The 18,219-nt window shown below is 27.2% G+C and overlaps 2 protein-coding genes across 2 annotated transcripts; both read left to right on the top strand.

Moving 5' to 3' along the window:
• Positions 1-2,113: 2,113 nt before the first annotated feature.
• Positions 2,114-5,580, top strand: LOC111628848. The gene is made up of 3 exons (XM_023372695.1): positions 2,114-2,215; positions 2,297-2,470; positions 3,295-5,580. Exons 1-3 carry the CDS (start codon positions 2,182-2,184, stop codon positions 4,137-4,139), a joined length of 1,053 nt encoding a protein of 350 aa, XP_023228463.1. The 5' UTR covers positions 2,114-2,181; the 3' UTR covers positions 4,140-5,580.
• On the top strand, positions 2,616-12,683 carry LOC111628849. The gene is made up of 3 exons (XM_023372696.1): positions 2,616-2,667; positions 7,439-7,949; positions 8,066-12,683. Exon 3 carries the CDS (start codon positions 8,110-8,112, stop codon positions 8,908-8,910), a length of 801 nt encoding a protein of 266 aa, XP_023228464.1. The 5' UTR covers positions 2,616-2,667; positions 7,439-7,949; positions 8,066-8,109; the 3' UTR covers positions 8,911-12,683.
• The last annotated feature ends 5,536 nt before the right edge of the window (positions 12,684-18,219 follow it).

Below are 18,219 nucleotides of genomic sequence, written 5' to 3'. Positions count from 1 at the left end.
GCCGGAGACTAAAGAAAACAATAATTTAGAAAAAAAATGTTTAATAAAATCTTAGATAATACATATGTATAATATATTATATTATTATACAATTTTTCACAATTACTTGTTTATCACACCATAAATTTTAACATTGTTTCCATCTCAGCGATAATACTGTGATGTTTATGAATGATGCTTGAATTTAAAGATTGAGCATTTTTCACAGCGTCGAGAATTTTTTCTTTACCTTTTATAATTGTTCTGACCGTCGATTCCGATAGATCAAACTTCTTTGCCAATTCACAAATTTTCATTTTTGTATCGAAGTCTTTAATAATGTTAACTTTACATTCCAAAGATAAAGTTTTTCTTTCCTTGTTTGATGCAGAAGAATCAGTTCTACTTCGTTTGGATGACATAGTAGAGTCTGTCAAGTTTCCATAGATAAAACAAACACGGAAATAAATAACACAAAATAAATTGTAGCTATGCGTTGATTCCGAGCGACATTTCCGAACATGTAAGCTGAACAATAATGTGAGGGGAGCGAGTAATCAAGAGTTGCGTGGCGCTCAAACAAAAGACAAATCAGCGAGATTTGAAAATCGCGTAACTCCAGGTTCGCGTAAGTTAGGGTAGCGTAAGTCGAGGTATTACTGTATTATATATAGTGGATTAATACAATACAATTTATGTACAGTGAAACCTTGCTTAATGAGCATAATTTGTTTCAGAATCTTATTCGTAATGCAAAACACTCGTTAAGCAAAACAGTTTTTCTCCAGAACAGTAATAGAAATTAATGTAAAATGCGTTCCATGCCAAAAAAGATTCTTAAATATTTTATGTATAACGTTTATTCAAAGAAAATTATACAATATACATCGTTAAGAAGCACGAATCATTTTCATCTTTTCTTCTAGCACGGAATGAGCCAACCTGGAATATGAATTTGATTTGCAGAAAACAAAAAAATCACAGATGAAGGTCCATAATTCCGATGAAGGTGCCAAATTCTTGGGCTATGTAAAAGCTATAATTAAATAACAGGCTATGATTGTTGATATTTATATGTAATATGTGTGAACACAAGTTTGGAAAAATGTGTGATCATGAGCGACACTAAGATGCTAAACACAGACTGATGGAGCATGTGCACAATCCAGGATTTCCCCTCTTTTTGTCACTTGTTATGCAAAACATCACTTGTTAAGCAAGTCAAATTTTTATGATTTGTTTTGCTCATTATGAGAAAAACTCATTATGCAAGGTGCTCGTTAAATGACGTTCCACTGTATAATCATTGCTAACTTTCCTTCTAAGCTTCAGTGCTGATTAAATTTGCAAAAGAACTGTTTCTGATCATAATATAAATCTGAAAAATTTTAATTGTTACAATTGAAATAAAAATATACATTGCCAAAATGTTAGTGAAGTATTGATCAAAAACTATATCAGCATTGGAAATATATGTGTAAAAACTTTCTTTTCTCTGTAAACTTTCAGGTGAGTTTGAGAATTTCAAAACATCACATCTAACATTTAAAAGTTTCACTTGATGGTGACTTTATTTGCTTAATTTACTTTTACATATGCCTTTTGAAATGATGTATACTTTTCATTCCCTCCTCAGTGATGTTAAAAAGTAATAGTTCCAAACAATTTTTAAAATTTGTACACTTCCAGATTGTATACTTTAAAAAAGTAATTAAAAATGACTCATTTTTCCATAATGTTAAATATACTAATTAACAATTATTTCATACTATATACTGTTTTTAGTTTGTAGTATGTATATAAATATATAAAAACTATATATCATCCTCATAGATAAAAACTATATATATCATTCCTATAACATCTAACATCACATCCAAAGGATGTGATGTTAGATGTTATAGGAAATGAGCTCAAAAAATTTCATGACAGTAAAGTATTAATGTACTGTACAATCTTTAGTAACTTACTGACTGCAGTAATATAATGCACAGTATTGCAGAGACTTCTGCATATTGAAACATCAATATCCAGAAGTTTTCCTAGTTTATTTCAATAAATATTAAAAATATGGATATCAAATTAATTTTAAATGTTTTTATTTCATTTTTAATATAGCTAAAAATTTTGATTTTCTCTTAGGAAAATAAGAAACGTCCATATAAAATATGGAGTGGAGATAGACAAAAACGAAAATCTGTTATGGCCGCCTCACTTAAAGAATTAAAAGAAAAAGGTAATATTAATTAGAATTATTTTTATGCAATATATATAAAAATAAAAGTAATCTTTTCTAATGAAAATTATTCACTTTTAGGAGGTGATAAATTAGGTTACAGTACTTGGTCTGATTTGAAAGTAGTAATAGAAAGTGATGGCACAGAAGTGGAAGATGACAACTACCTTCACGTTGTAGAACGTGACACAGTATTACAACTGCTCTGTCCGGAAGAAACATGGTTACCTCCTGGTGTAGAAGCATTGAGAGCAGGTGAATTAAAACAAATATCTTGTGAATTAATTTATTGCTTAACACAGATTAAATCAAATTCCTTCATTTGCGAAAAATAAAAAAAACTGTTGGCAGCATTGAAATCAAATCACTGCAGATATATATATTTAAATGTTTGTCACTATCGTTAAAATTGTAAGATTTAGTCAGAGGTAGAAAACTGTACATTCAGCAAGGTGGTAGTTTTAAAAATTAGAAATTTATTTCTTAACAATGGAAATTCTGTTAATATTATAGGTGTGAATTTCACTTAATGTTTTAAGTAAATTATTCTCTGTGTATTTTGAAAATTTCATCCCATTTCAAGAATAATAAAATAGTCATTCAGTATTTTAATAATTTAAAACTTGCTGTTTGTACCAAAATTGCAAACATTATGGTAAGAAAAGTATCGATTGTTCATTATCGAAAGCAATTTCTGTAAAGTTTTCTGGTTATCCTTAGTTAATCTTCTGAACTTCTGCATGTTTATCTTATAATTTTTCTTATTAAAGAAATTATGTTAATTTTTAAGTTTATACAACAGTTATAATTTTTTTTTTAATTTGATTTTTCTATTTTTGATTTAATAATAGTAGCAATTTTATTTTTTAGATTTTTATATCTCTTGATCTGAGGTAAATTGGCTCTTCTGTTGTTGATGATGTCATCTTTATCTGTTTATATGTTAGCTGCAAACCATTTTCTGTAAGTTAATAATCAAATAAAAAGAAATTAATTTTTATGCATTATTAACTTAAAAAAACTATGTTATAAATAAATCTTGGTGTTTTGATTCTGAATAAGGTTTGTTACATCTTTAGCTATTGCAGCCATTCCACGCATTGTGTATAATGCTATTAATAGTATGGAGTTAGTTGATAAAGAACCATCGTGGAAAATAATGGATAACAGAGGAAGAGTTACAGTTGTACTCCATTGGGATCAGAAGGATATTCAAAAGTCATCGGAGCCTGAACCAACTATCATTACTTCAGATTCTTCATGGAAGGTTGAGGTTGTATCAAAAGATAGTCAGAATGAAGCCAATGTAAGAGAGAGATCTGAGGCTAGAAAATTTTCTAAAGTTAGTTTTGATGGCATTGCTTCTAGACCAACAATAGTAATCAACGAAAATCAACCAGGTGATGAGGAACAGTCTGAAAGTCCGAATCAAAACGATCATTTAGATTGTGACTTTCATTGTTCCGGTTTACACGATGGTGCTAAAATACAAATAAATAGATCGGCAGCTACCTCTCCAATTCCCGAGGGAACCGAAGTGCCAAGAAAGGAATGTATTGCAATCCAAAAGAGAGACTTTTCGAAAAATCAAGTCACATTAATCAATATACCCAAAGAAAATAAAGAGGAGGGTAATGAAAATTCTAATGTGGAAGACGAGCAGCTTTCTGAAAGATATTTACTCCTTGTTGATCAATTGTCTCTAGAGAGAAATCGTCATTTAAATCTAGTTGATATTGGAATAATTTTAGATCAGTTAAGCTCTAAGATAATAGATGTTGATCATTTAGAAAGAGAACAGGAAAGTTCTGATGTTCATAATTGGACCATCAAAGCAACAATTCGTGGCGATGTTCTTCAAGAAATAGGTGTAGTGTACAATGGGCAATATTATGGTATTATGGAACATCCAGGTTACTTTTAATATCTTATTTATAGTAATAAAATATAGACATGTTTTAGATTTGGTTAGTGATAATTGATGTAATAGATGATAATATAAATTTCAGGTAATATACAATTACATATTGAAATTAGAATTTTCAGCTAAGCAAATATTTCAAGAAAAGAATGATAATGCTCAATGAGATTGACAATACATTGTTGTGATATTTTTGTTGTTTCAAATATGATAGATTATTCAATATTCATATAGGACTCTTAAACAAATTGTACAAAATCTTGTAATGTTGCTTTTTGAAGTTATATAGCCTTTACGCTAAATACTATAATTGAATTCAAATTTTTACAAAAGTTGATGTTTGAAAAAACTAATTGATGTTGGTTACAGAAAAAGTTTATGAGATTGAATCAAACAAAATTTTATATTGAATTATGTGAATTGAGAAAAATAACTGATGAAATATCAAAGATGTTGTAATAATATTGCACAAAAAAATATCTATGGTTGATATCTAATTACTGAAGTTATAATTTTTTTGAAAAATTTGAAAAGTTATAACAGAACAAGATTCAAAATTGGTATCTTTGGATAATAAGCCCAAACATCCTATCATATGCTATTTGGCAAAGGAATATATTTTGGAGTTTTAAAGTTTAAACTTATGAATTGAAGTGCCTAGCAGAATTTGTTGCATATTAAGTTCTAATATTTGATAAATGGCCATTGTGATTAAAATGAATTAAAGCGCAATGTAACATAATAATGATCACAAAAATATTCTTCAAGGTGATATCAAATATAAGAATAAAATTTATAAACAATTTGCAAGGTAGGAATTTAAGCCTAGTATTTATAGATAACAACAAAAAAGTTTTATCAGTTGTTGTAATGCTGCATATTGTTGAATCAATGTAAAATTCAGATTAATTGTAAATATTGTTATTATATCAGTTACTAATTGGAAACTAATTGAACAGCTATTCCTAAAATTTAAAATTCCAAAAAATATTTCTAAATATTCCATTAGATCATTTATAGAGCATTGTACTTGGTATTCAAAAAGGTACCAAGTTTAAATTTTGATCTGGAAAACTGTTGAAATTTTTCAAAAATTTAAACCTAATATATACTTTAACATTTCATCTACTATGCTAATATAATGTTTATCTAGAGAACTAATTTCTCTAGAATGCATTTTAAACTGAGAGATATAAAATTTTTAAATTTTCAAGCATGTTGAATAATGATTAAAAAATGAACATTTGAGAAAAGCTTGTTCTTCAAAATATATTATTAAAAGATTTGTGTGGGGTAAGATTTTTGTTACAAAATTTTTATATTTGAAATCATACCATGTGTTAAGAAATGTTTTTAATATTACTTATGAGGTATCCTGATAAGTTAGGAATCTTTGAACAATATAAATTAAAATGAAATTATTTAAGGAATTAATCAGTGATTTTATTTGGAGATTTAAAAAAGAATGCTATTTAATTTTGTTCTTTCAAAGTACTTAGGTTATCATTACAGTGAAAAGTTAATGATTGATGATAACTGAAATTTTGGAATGCTAATAAGTATTTTGAAAGGTTTTGTTTTAATCTAACTTATTTAATATAAATTTTATATGATTTAATATTTATTTAAGTATTTTTCAATTATAATTTATAAAGTCTAGAATATTTTAAACTAATGAGGAGTTATAATCCTAGAATTATTATGGTAGATTTAAAAAAATAAGTAAAGCTGCTAATTACTTCAAATCTTCAAAATTTCTTTAAAAATTTTTAATTTCTATTTAAAAAGTACACAAAAATACAAAAAATCTAATATTTATCTTAAGTGAATCATAGTCAACAGTTAGGTCAAATTAATACATTTTTGTGATGCTTAGATTATTCTTATTTATAAAATTTTAAGCCAGTCTTGGACTTAAAACAATTATTTTATTGTTTCATCAATTTTTTGCTTTGCTAAAAAACAAAAAACAGTAACAATAAAAGAATTGTTGTTTAAATCTGAGGTTTGTGACTGATTTTAAATTCAGTGAACGAAAAGATGCCAGTGTCCAACAAGTGTGAAATATATATTTTTAACATGAATTTGAAGTTTTAGAAATATGTCTAATGGTATTGGCCATTTAGAATTTAAAGTTTAGTTTTTGATGTATATTCTATAAAGCAGTGTTTCTCAAACTATGGGTTGCAAAATGATACAAGTATTTCTGCAGAATGTAGTAATATTTGTATTATTGAAACAGTCTCTAAGAATTAGGAACAGTAAATACATCTGTTAAGTACTGCATATTTTTTAACAACTTTTTTCTTATAATTATTATTGTCATTTAGTANTAATTATATATACAGTACGTAATTTATATATAATACTGTACAGATGATAGTAAACTCAACTTACTCACCTAAACTCTCTGTAGCGTGTAAGTAGTTCGGCTGCTCGTCTACTATTGGTCCAGATTCGACCAATTCTGTCGCGACATGAGTCGATGATGACATTTTACGAGTCCCTTTTAGCGTCTTTATATGAACACTGTTGCAATTTTTTTGCCATGTTATAGGAACCCGCGTTATAGGGGGGTCTACTGTACATTGATTTTGTGTTTCCTATATTTATATACAAATGTTAATATACAATTTATTCAATATACAATTTATATACAAATGTTAATGATAAATGATGTTATAATAAAAAAGCTCATTTTTCTTTTGTAAAATTGCTTAATTGCTATAATTGCTTATTTTTTTGTTGCATTGAAATTGTGGATTCTATCAAGCTATTTTTACAGGATGTATGTACTGTATTTTATGTGGCATTCTTTGGAATATATCTATCACACAAAACAAAGGATAGGCATAATTGCAGCCCATAGAACATACAGAACATTTCTTAACTAGATGTATGTTTAGTCTGTGCCTAAATCTGTCCACAGCAATATTAATTGCCAACAAGGAAGAGTGGGAACAAAAGATAATTTGCAAGTAGTTCTACGAAGATGTCATGTATGATTGCTACATAACTTTTTAATTTTAGTAAAAATTTACAATCTAAAAACATAAGTCACTCTCCAAAGTAAGTCACTCTTGACTACAAAATTTGAATTCTGTTTTACCATTTGGCAATTTGGAGTATGACAGAAGGAACTTTGCCATCATATTGTCTTTCTATACAGTAATACCCTGAACTTACGCGATAGGTAGATAGATAACCGTGTAAGTCAAATTCGCGTAAGTCGGGGTATAATTTCGCATATAAATACCATGATGAAACGTTTAATTTACCATGTATTCCAAAAGTNCAGCAAGGTGGTAGTTTTAAAAATTAGAAATTTATTTCTTAACAATGGAAATTCTGTTAATATTATAGGTGTGAATTTCACTTAATGTTTTAAGTAAATTATTCTCTGTGTATTTTGAAAATTTCATCCCATTTCAAGAATAATAAAATAGTCATTCAGTATTTTAATAATTTAAAACTTGCTGTTTGTACCAAAATTGCAAACATTATGGTAAGAAAAGTATCGATTGTTCATTATCGAAAGCAATTTCTGTAAAGTTTTCTGGTTATCCTTAGTTAATCTTCTGAACTTCTGCATGTTTATCTTATAATTTTTCTTATTAAAGAAATTATGTTAATTTTTAAGTTTATACAACAGTTATAATTTTTTTTTTAATTTGATTTTTCTATTTTTGATTTAATAATAGTAGCAATTTTATTTTTTAGATTTTTATATCTCTTGATCTGAGGTAAATTGGCTCTTCTGTTGTTGATGATGTCATCTTTATCTGTTTATATGTTAGCTGCAAACCATTTTCTGTAAGTTAATAATCAAATAAAAAGAAATTAATTTTTATGCATTATTAACTTAAAAAAACTATGTTATAAATAAATCTTGGTGTTTTGATTCTGAATAAGGTTTGTTACATCTTTAGCTATTGCAGCCATTCCACGCATTGTGTATAATGCTATTAATAGTATGGAGTTAGTTGATAAAGAACCATCGTGGAAAATAATGGATAACAGAGGAAGAGTTACAGTTGTACTCCATTGGGATCAGAAGGATATTCAAAAGTCATCGGAGCCTGAACCAACTATCATTACTTCAGATTCTTCATGGAAGGTTGAGGTTGTATCAAAAGATAGTCAGAATGAAGCCAATGTAAGAGAGAGATCTGAGGCTAGAAAATTTTCTAAAGTTAGTTTTGATGGCATTGCTTCTAGACCAACAATAGTAATCAACGAAAATCAACCAGGTGATGAGGAACAGTCTGAAAGTCCGAATCAAAACGATCATTTAGATTGTGACTTTCATTGTTCCGGTTTACACGATGGTGCTAAAATACAAATAAATAGATCGGCAGCTACCTCTCCAATTCCCGAGGGAACCGAAGTGCCAAGAAAGGAATGTATTGCAATCCAAAAGAGAGACTTTTCGAAAAATCAAGTCACATTAATCAATATACCCAAAGAAAATAAAGAGGAGGGTAATGAAAATTCTAATGTGGAAGACGAGCAGCTTTCTGAAAGATATTTACTCCTTGTTGATCAATTGTCTCTAGAGAGAAATCGTCATTTAAATCTAGTTGATATTGGAATAATTTTAGATCAGTTAAGCTCTAAGATAATAGATGTTGATCATTTAGAAAGAGAACAGGAAAGTTCTGATGTTCATAATTGGACCATCAAAGCAACAATTCGTGGCGATGTTCTTCAAGAAATAGGTGTAGTGTACAATGGGCAATATTATGGTATTATGGAACATCCAGGTTACTTTTAATATCTTATTTATAGTAATAAAATATAGACATGTTTTAGATTTGGTTAGTGATAATTGATGTAATAGATGATAATATAAATTTCAGGTAATATACAATTACATATTGAAATTAGAATTTTCAGCTAAGCAAATATTTCAAGAAAAGAATGATAATGCTCAATGAGATTGACAATACATTGTTGTGATATTTTTGTTGTTTCAAATATGATAGATTATTCAATATTCATATAGGACTCTTAAACAAATTGTACAAAATCTTGTAATGTTGCTTTTTGAAGTTATATAGCCTTTACGCTAAATACTATAATTGAATTCAAATTTTTACAAAAGTTGATGTTTGAAAAAACTAATTGATGTTGGTTACAGAAAAAGTTTATGAGATTGAATCAAACAAAATTTTATATTGAATTATGTGAATTGAGAAAAATAACTGATGAAATATCAAAGATGTTGTAATAATATTGCACAAAAAATATCTATGGTTGATATCTAATTACTGAAGTTATAATTTTTTTGAAAAATTTGAAAAGTTATAACAGAACAAGATTCAAAATTGGTATCTTTGGATAATAAGCCCAAACATCCTATCATATGCTATTTGGCAAAGGAATATATTTTGGAGTTTTAAAGTTTAAACTTATGAATTGAAGTGCCTAGCAGAATTTGTTGCATATTAAGTTCTAATATTTGATAAATGGCCATTGTGATTAAAATGAATTAAAGCGCAATGTAACATAATAATGATCACAAAAATATTCTTCAAGGTGATATCAAATATAAGAATAAAATTTATAAACAATTTGCAAGGTAGGAATTTAAGCCTAGTATTTATAGATAACAACAAAAAAGTTTTATCAGTTGTTGTAATGCTGCATATTGTTGAATCAATGTAAAATTCAGATTAATTGTAAATATTGTTATTATATCAGTTACTAATTGGAAACTAATTGAACAGCTATTCCTAAAATTTAAAATTCCAAAAAATATTTCTAAATATTCCATTAGATCATTTATAGAGCATTGTACTTGGTATTCAAAAAGGTACCAAGTTTAAATTTTGATCTGGAAAACTGTTGAAATTTTTCAAAAATTTAAACCTAATATATACTTTAACATTTCATCTACTATGCTAATATAATGTTTATCTAGAGAACTAATTTCTCTAGAATGCATTTTAAACTGAGAGATATAAAATTTTTAAATTTTCAAGCATGTTGAATAATGATTAAAAAATGAACATTTGAGAAAAGCTTGTTCTTCAAAATATATTATTAAAAGATTTGTGTGGGGTAAGATTTTTGTTACAAAATTTTTATATTTGAAATCATACCATGTGTTAAGAAATGTTTTTAATATTACTTATGAGGTATCCTGATAAGTTAGGAATCTTTGAACAATATAAATTAAAATGAAATTATTTAAGGAATTAATCAGTGATTTTATTTGGAGATTTAAAAAAGAATGCTATTTAATTTTGTTCTTTCAAAGTACTTAGGTTAACATTACAGTGAAAAGTTAATGATTGATGATAACTGAAATTTTGGAATGCTAATAAGTATTTTGAAAGGTTTTGTTTTAATCTAACTTATTTAATATAAATTTTATATGATTTAATATTTATTTAAGTATTTTTCAATTATAATTTATAAAGTCTAGAATATTTTAAACTAATGAGGAGTTATAATCCTAGAATTATTATGGTAGATTTAAAAAAATAAGTAAAGCTGCTAATTACTTCAAATCTTCAAAATTTCTTTAAAAATTTTTAATTTCTATTTAAAAAGTACACAAAAATACAAAAAATCTAATATTTATCTTAAGTGAATCATAGTCAACAGTTAGGTCAAATTAATACATTTTTGTGATGCTTAGATTATTCTTATTTATAAAATTTTAAGCCAGTCTTGGACTTAAAACAATTATTTTATTGTTTCATCAATTTTTTGCTTTGCTAAAAAACAAAAAACAGTAACAATAAAAGAATTGTTGTTTAAATCTGAGGTTTGTGACTGATTTTAAATTCAGTGAACGAAAAGATGCCAGTGTCCAACAAGTGTGAAATATATATTTTTAACATGAATTTGAAGTTTTAGAAATATGTCTAATGGTATTGGCCATTTAGAATTTAAAGTTTAGTTTTTGATGTATATTCTATAAAGCAGTGTTTCTCAAACTATGGGTTGCAAAATGATACAAGTATTTCTGCAGAATGTAGTAATATTTGTATTATTGAAACAGTCTCTAAGAATTAGGAACAGTAAATACATCTGTTAAGTACTGCATATTTTTTAACAACTTTTTTCTTATAATTATTATTGTCATTTAGTAATAAAATTAAAATTATAGAATGTGTGTATATGAAATTGATTTTGCTTTTTTATTTTGAGTAACATCAAAATAGATATTTTATGTAAAGTTGTAGTCATAAAGTCATTTAAGTTGCAATGGTTTTGAAAATATTTTCTTGTTTATTCAAACTTTTAGATTTATTGTCATACATAACAATAAATTATTAAAAAAAATAATAATGGATGGATTTTGGCACAGGTGGATCAATAAATAATTTTTAAAGAATATTTTTATCAATAATGCATAATCTTATTTTGTTATATAATATCCAGTGACTCCAGTTTACCAGGTTTTTAAAAAAAATTTAGATTATGAACATTTGGATCATGGAACCATTACAAACAAATATATTGGGTCAGGCGAGTAAAAGTTTGAGAAATGCTGCTATAAAGTATTGAAGTTTGAATATCTATGTAGACATAGTCAACTTCTTAATCATAAAGATCCTAGAACACACACACTAGTTCTGAAAGTATTTAGAGTACGATTTTATTTACTTTGAACTTCTTTATACCTTGAAGTGTTTGCATTGGTATCATTTTCTGAATTTAGTTTAAAGTCATCTTTAAAAATTATATGATACTTCTGAAAATTATTTTGAGTTTAAGTATTAATATTGTAATATATTTAAGAAATTAGTTTATGAAATAGATACAGTAAAACCTATATTATTCAACAACTTCAAAGCTAGGATAAGGTAAATGAAAAAACAGATAATGGAAATTTTCTAAAAGTTATTTATACAACATTAAAGATAGGCATTTCCAACAGTGCAAAGTAAAACAAATAAAACATAACTTCAAACACACATTCTGGTATAAATTTGTTAAATAATCAGTAGTGTGATTTTGTTTCAGCACATTCCTAGAATGTTGAGAATCCCTCACAGAAGCAATGTTGAGAATTTAAATGCAAATATACCAGTTTTGTTACCTTTACTACTACCTGTATTTTAAAATATTAGATGTGCATTTGACAGCAGAATTTTAGTTTCATTGTGATTAATTGTGGTTTTTCATCATTGTTAATTTAATTTTCTTTAATTTCATATAGTTCTTCATTGCTTAAAAGCGATTAAGAACTAGTGACTAAAATAATGATCAAAATAATGATAATAGTAACAGCAGCCTATGTTTATTTAATGTATGATGTTACAGACAGTTGGCACATGCTAATAATGATTAGATAAGATGAGATAATCAAAATGGTATATGAAAGAAGTTTTATTGTAATATTTTAATTGCTACATTTAACCAATTAAGTTTGAAGTCTTTTGTTATTACTGCATATTGTGCATTGTTTTGTCTAATTCAACTAGTGTTTTATATTTTTTCTATTATCTTTAAGTATAATATATATATCATTAGACAAAATATATTTTAATGTAGTCTTTATATTTTCATATTAATTTTGATAAAAAAAAAAAGGTGATATGTATAAAATTGTTGTTATTGTTCATTACTTTTAGAATATTTACTCTAGAAAACAAAATGGTTTAACCTTTATTTCGAAGTTAATACACTGTAATAGAGTTTTTGTGGGTAAGAATATTTTTTCATTAATCCATTTATCCTTATTTTTGATTATCTGAATAACCTTTGTCATAATTAATTTGGATTGTCAAAAAACACAAAATCCAAAATCAAAACTGGAATAGACAATGCAAAATCAATTCCATTTACACTTGTCCAGCAAATATGTCTTTCTGTACAAAGTTATAATATTTTAAAAATTTTATAAATAATGTCATTGAATGTTTGAAACATTCCATTTTGGAATTTTGTAGTTTGTAACCTGAGGAAGGTTTTTATACATAAAATAAACTGAAAATGTTTGTATAAGCTTACTTGCTTATTTTAAACCCATTTGCTGAAAAAGTGTGAATGATCTTGATTTTACAAATAACATAATATGGCAGTATGGCATGTCACAATTACTTTGAAAATTCTTTAAAATAATAATAATAATAATAATAAAACTAACATTAAAAATATTCATAAATGTGATTAAAAAATTATATAATGACAAAGCTGAGTAGCCTTTTATCTATAGGTAACCTCCAGAATTGTCATTATATTGCCTTTATTGGGCATTGTGCCCATTGTATATACATCTAAAGAAAAAAATGCTGATTTCTACTGTATTTACTATAATATATCTAGTTGTTTTTAATGGAAAATATTTTCCAATAAGTTTTTAAAGATTTAGTTTTAATGAAAAATTTTTAAATAAAAAATTTAAATAAAGGTATTTTATATATAATTATATTATAAAACAAAATAAAGATATCTTATATAAGTTACATCTTTAAAACAGTATAGTTTAAAAGTGGAAAAAAAAGTTTTATTTTACTTATTTAAATAAGTAATTCATCATGAAATCAGATTTGAATATATTGAAAAGTGATTTTATGGGAATTGAAAATACTTTTTTTTTATTACGATAATCAAAATTATCAGCATAAAAATTGAAAAAATGTTGAATTACATGTTAAATTATAATTAAATTTTAATAGTTTTATTTTAATTTTTTAAACACCAGTACATTAATATACCATTAGACTAATTTATTATGGCATCCACACTGATTTAAAGGTTTGACAGACAAAATGGATTCAGAAAAATAATTGAATCTCTTGGAAAATTGATTTTAAATAACAATGGAATAGTTTTAAATGTAATAAATTATATCTTTTCAAATGTAATTTGTTTTTTGGCCAAATTACAAGATTGGCTGCTCATTTAAAATTGAAGCTTATATGCCTATTTAATATTTTGAAAAGTTGTTTTTTAATTATTTTAATAAATTTATTAATTTTAAATGTATTCTGTTAAATTAAGCATTTATAAAAAGTTTTTACAGAAAAACAACGGTTTAGAAGACAATAGTAACGTACCGTATTTACTCGCATATCAGACAAGGATTTTATTCATTTATCACAGCTTCAAATTCCTGGGTCATCCTATACGCGTGAGCGAAAAATTCTTTGTGTTTTTGCAAATAAGTTTTGTAAACCATGTATTTGCATTTTTTACTGGATGCTTACCCTCTTGTATTTAAAAACAAAAGTATTTTATCTGGGTTGTTTCAATTGTTATTGTATATTGTCAGGAGTAAAGATGAGTAGCAATAGGAAAAGCAAAGCTTTTGAATTGAATTCCAGATTGAAATTCCACAATCACATGGGAGCACGATATAAGTTTTAATGCATTCCTGTGTGAAAACAGATGATTATTTAGAAATCCGAATTCGGAGTAAGTGTAATTGATGGAGAGTGGATTCAACTGTTAATAATCGGCAAAAATAAGGCTCCCGATTGTCCAGCTTTACATGAACAAATTATGTTGTCGATTTTACAAGATTTTTTCTTAAAGTTTAATTAATTAAAACGCAAGTAAATTTTTGTGGGACAATGTGTGCATTTACGCTCATTTGATATTTTACTTGTGATTAAACAAAATAAAATTAGAATTGTATTAATAAATCTAATTTTCTGTATTTTGATCTTTAAAGTCACACCTTGTCCTATATGAGAGTAAATACAGTATATCTTTGAATAATGTTTTCTAAAAGTAACTGGATGAATGAAACAGATTTTTAGCATTCTATTGGATGGTGTAGCCATTACAGTTCAACAAATATCTATAATGTAAGGAAGAACATTTTTCATTAAACAAGGTATGATTTCTTTAGTGAATCATACCTTGTTTAATTGGTACAGAGCTCTCATATCTGTATTGTTGGATGTTATGGTCATCAAAATAATTTTCTATGTAATTTTTTTCATAGTTTATTTTTTAATTTATAACTGCAGTAGAGCATTGATTATCTGAATGTCGATCAACCAAAACATGAGTTAACCGAAAGCTTTCCAGTCGGCAAATATAAATTTCCGCTAGTGCTGTGGTGCTGCAATCTTTGGCTATGTCTTGGGCTACTCCAATGTTATTTTTGTTGGTGTGCATGTTTTAGCTGGCAGCACTGGCACGACCATGAGAGGGTACTTAAGGACGTGCCAGGATTTGAACAAATTTCAACATGGGATAGGTTAATATATTTTTTCGTACATAATCGGTTATCCAAATAACCCCAGTCCTCAATTGATTTGGATAATCGATGCTCTGCTGTATTACTATATCAATAAAATATATAATAATACAGTAAAACCTTTGTTAAACTGAAATCATATAGTACGGAATATTTTTCTATTTGGCAGGTTTATTTTTAACAGGTTTTAATATTTTTTTATCAATAAACAATACCAGATAAATGCCACATAGGTACATTCCATGTATGTAGTAAAATGACTGTTATATATGTAAAAATTTCTATTACTGGGCCTAATCCAAATTAATCTAATTATTCCAACTAAGATGAGAGTATTCGAACTTGACTATAAAAAGTTTTTCTTGTTCCCAAAACTTGGATGTGTCCTTATCTACTCATATGACAACAAACAAATTTTTCAAGTTGTAAAAACTAGTGTCTTGCTCTACTGTCAAAAATTCTAATCACATTACTGTAATACAAAGACTGTTATTTTGTGATCTAACTTCTCAAGAAATTTTAATACTCTAATCACTTACATCAATCTCTGTAATTATCAACATGTTACTCAACTTGTTTTTGAATACTCTGTACTAGTTAGTTACTAACTACTCCAAATGACAAATTGAAAGTAGAAAGAATAATTACTAAAATCATTAAACACTTTTGGCTGCTGAGACACATTTATTTGCTTATACACTAATGTTTTGAGCCTAATACATAGGTTCTCAGCAGCCAAAGGTGTTTAATGATGATTTTAGTAATTACACATTTTACTTATTTGTCTAAAAATTGAATTTTAATTTTCTACTTCATCCGGGGTAATTTATGTTCTTCATACCCAAAAACTTCTTCCATTTTGTCATTGGTCTAATTTCCAGCTTTTAGCATAATTTAATACAGAAAAAATAGCTATGTTCTAAAGAACTTTTTTCTATTTAGGCAGATTTCTGTTTTACTCAGGTTCCATTTGGACAGGTTTTACTGCAATAATTATAATAACAAAATTATTTACTAAATACAGTATAAATGAAGAGAAACTTTAAAAAAATTTAGTTTTTAGGCAGCCATTTCATATTTTCTTACTAAGGAAGTTTAGTAGTTTGTCTCAGTATTCTGTTTTTCTGATTTATATATTTTATAATTACATCAACAGCAGAATACTAAAAAAAAAAAACATTTTAATGTTTAACCTTTCAGCAGTGGGAAAGTCAGGTATGGTGCTACTCCAAAGTACTGGAGAATAAATCTGGGAAATTTTTAAAGTATTTTTCCATGCGTTTTTTCTCATTACTGTTTCAGAAAAAGATTTTGTAAACAGTTATGTCTAGTAAAGAAAAGTTTTTTTTATTGTTACATAATTCATTTTTATGTGAAATTTTTTTTTGCAGTAGGTTTTGGCTGTTTTGCGATACCCCCAAAAGAATTTAACGGATATATCTGTCCCTCACCACTGCCACACTCGCCCTGGACGGGTATATCCGCCCCTCACTGTTGAGTGGTTAAAGATTGTGTTCTCTAAAATGTATAGTGGTAAGTATCATTTTAAACAGCTGCTCCAAAAGAGTAGAGTATATAGCCAAATGAACTGCTGAATTATTGGGTTATAACTTGGCTATGTAATTAAATATTAAATAATTTTATAACTATTATAGCCGAATAAGTTGGCAATTTGTTTGGTTTTTAACTATAAATTGGGTTTTTGAGTTGATGATTATTGATAATATATACATGTACACACACCATGCTGAGTGGGATATATAGTGGTGCAGATTATGTGAAGGTCTTATTTTTATTCTACTAATATTCCTGAAGATTTATGTGGATTATCTGCATGAAAATACAATATTTAAATAAATGCCTCATTAATGCTTGATGTGACAAGTAATATCATTTGTTATGTTATAACATTATACAGCATAACAAAATCACCAGAACAGGAATACTGAAATGGGTTAGACAGTTGAATTTAATGAGTTAGAAATGCTTTCAGAACTCAATTTTATAGATATACAACTGTGTATTCATTAAAGATTGTGTAAAACATAAGATCTAATAGACACTGATTTTTCTTGTAAATTATGTACAAAAGAACTACAAGTTTTCCTCCAATTTTCCACTGGGCTTAATTCTAAATTCTAAATTGGGCTTACTGGATTAATGGTTTATCCAGACCGAGCTCACATAATAGCAACTCAGCTGTACATCCTGAACCATGAATGCTACTTGCCTAAAGCCTATATTATATACTGTACCCTCTAAGGCAGGGGTGGCCAACAGTTTTTGCCCCTGGGCCAAACTGGAAAGAAAACTTTTTTATGGGCCTAACCAGAGGCTGCCCTAGGAAGATTTTCAGGTGATGCGAGATCTCATTGTGGTAAATGACCCCATATAGACTAAATTGTACATAGAGATTACAGATACATTTTTCACATTATCATGCTTTATCAACATTCTGCACTGTACTTAAGAGATTTGTAATGGAGGGTTAACTCTAAATGCACAGTGAGTTGTTGGCCTTTTTTTTTTTTTTTTTTTTTNAGAGTGGTTTGTTGTTGATTTTTTTTTTTTTTTTTTTAGGTGTCAGAATTTTTTATCGAGCTATTCGGACTTGAGTAGCTAATATTGAAAGATTGATCGTGGGCTGCATAAATTCCTGTATGTTGGCCATGCCTGCTCTAAGGTATTGTAGACTACTAGAAACTTAAACATATAATAATCATGGATTGATGTTTGTTTGATACCACTAATACTTGTATCTCTTTTGTAAGTAATAGCTATTGGTTAAATTTAAGTAAAATGAACTCTAAAAATATTACTGAAGAGGGGACAATCCAAGCATGCTGTGTGTATGACAAACATGGAATGTAGACATCTGTGGTCATTCAGTGAATGAGTCTGGCAATTGTAAAA

The sequence above is a fragment of the Centruroides sculpturatus genome, unplaced genomic scaffold, assembly GCF_000671375.1.
Source record: "Centruroides sculpturatus isolate CEXI.00-Female unplaced genomic scaffold, Cexi_2.0 scaffold527, whole genome shotgun sequence".
Lineage (NCBI taxonomy): Eukaryota > Metazoa > Arthropoda > Arachnida > Scorpiones > Buthidae > Centruroides > Centruroides sculpturatus.
The sequence above is the reverse complement of the archived record's forward strand: the minus strand, read 5'-3'. Positions and strand labels throughout refer to the sequence as shown.

Coding starts and splice junctions, on each gene's coding strand:
- LOC111628848 (XM_023372695.1), top strand. CDS start 2,182: ATGGCCGCCTCACTTAAAGAATTAAAAGAAAAAG. Junction 2,216..2,296: donor TAAAGAATTAAAAGAAAAAG/GTAATATTAATT, acceptor ATTCACTTTTAG/GAGGTGATAAATTAGGTTAC. Junction 2,471..3,294: donor TGTAGAAGCATTGAGAGCAG/GTGAATTAAAAC, acceptor TTACATCTTTAG/CTATTGCAGCCATTCCACGC.
- LOC111628849 (XM_023372696.1), top strand. CDS start 8,110: ATGGAGTTAGTTGATAAAGAACCATCGTGGAAAATAATGGATAACAGA.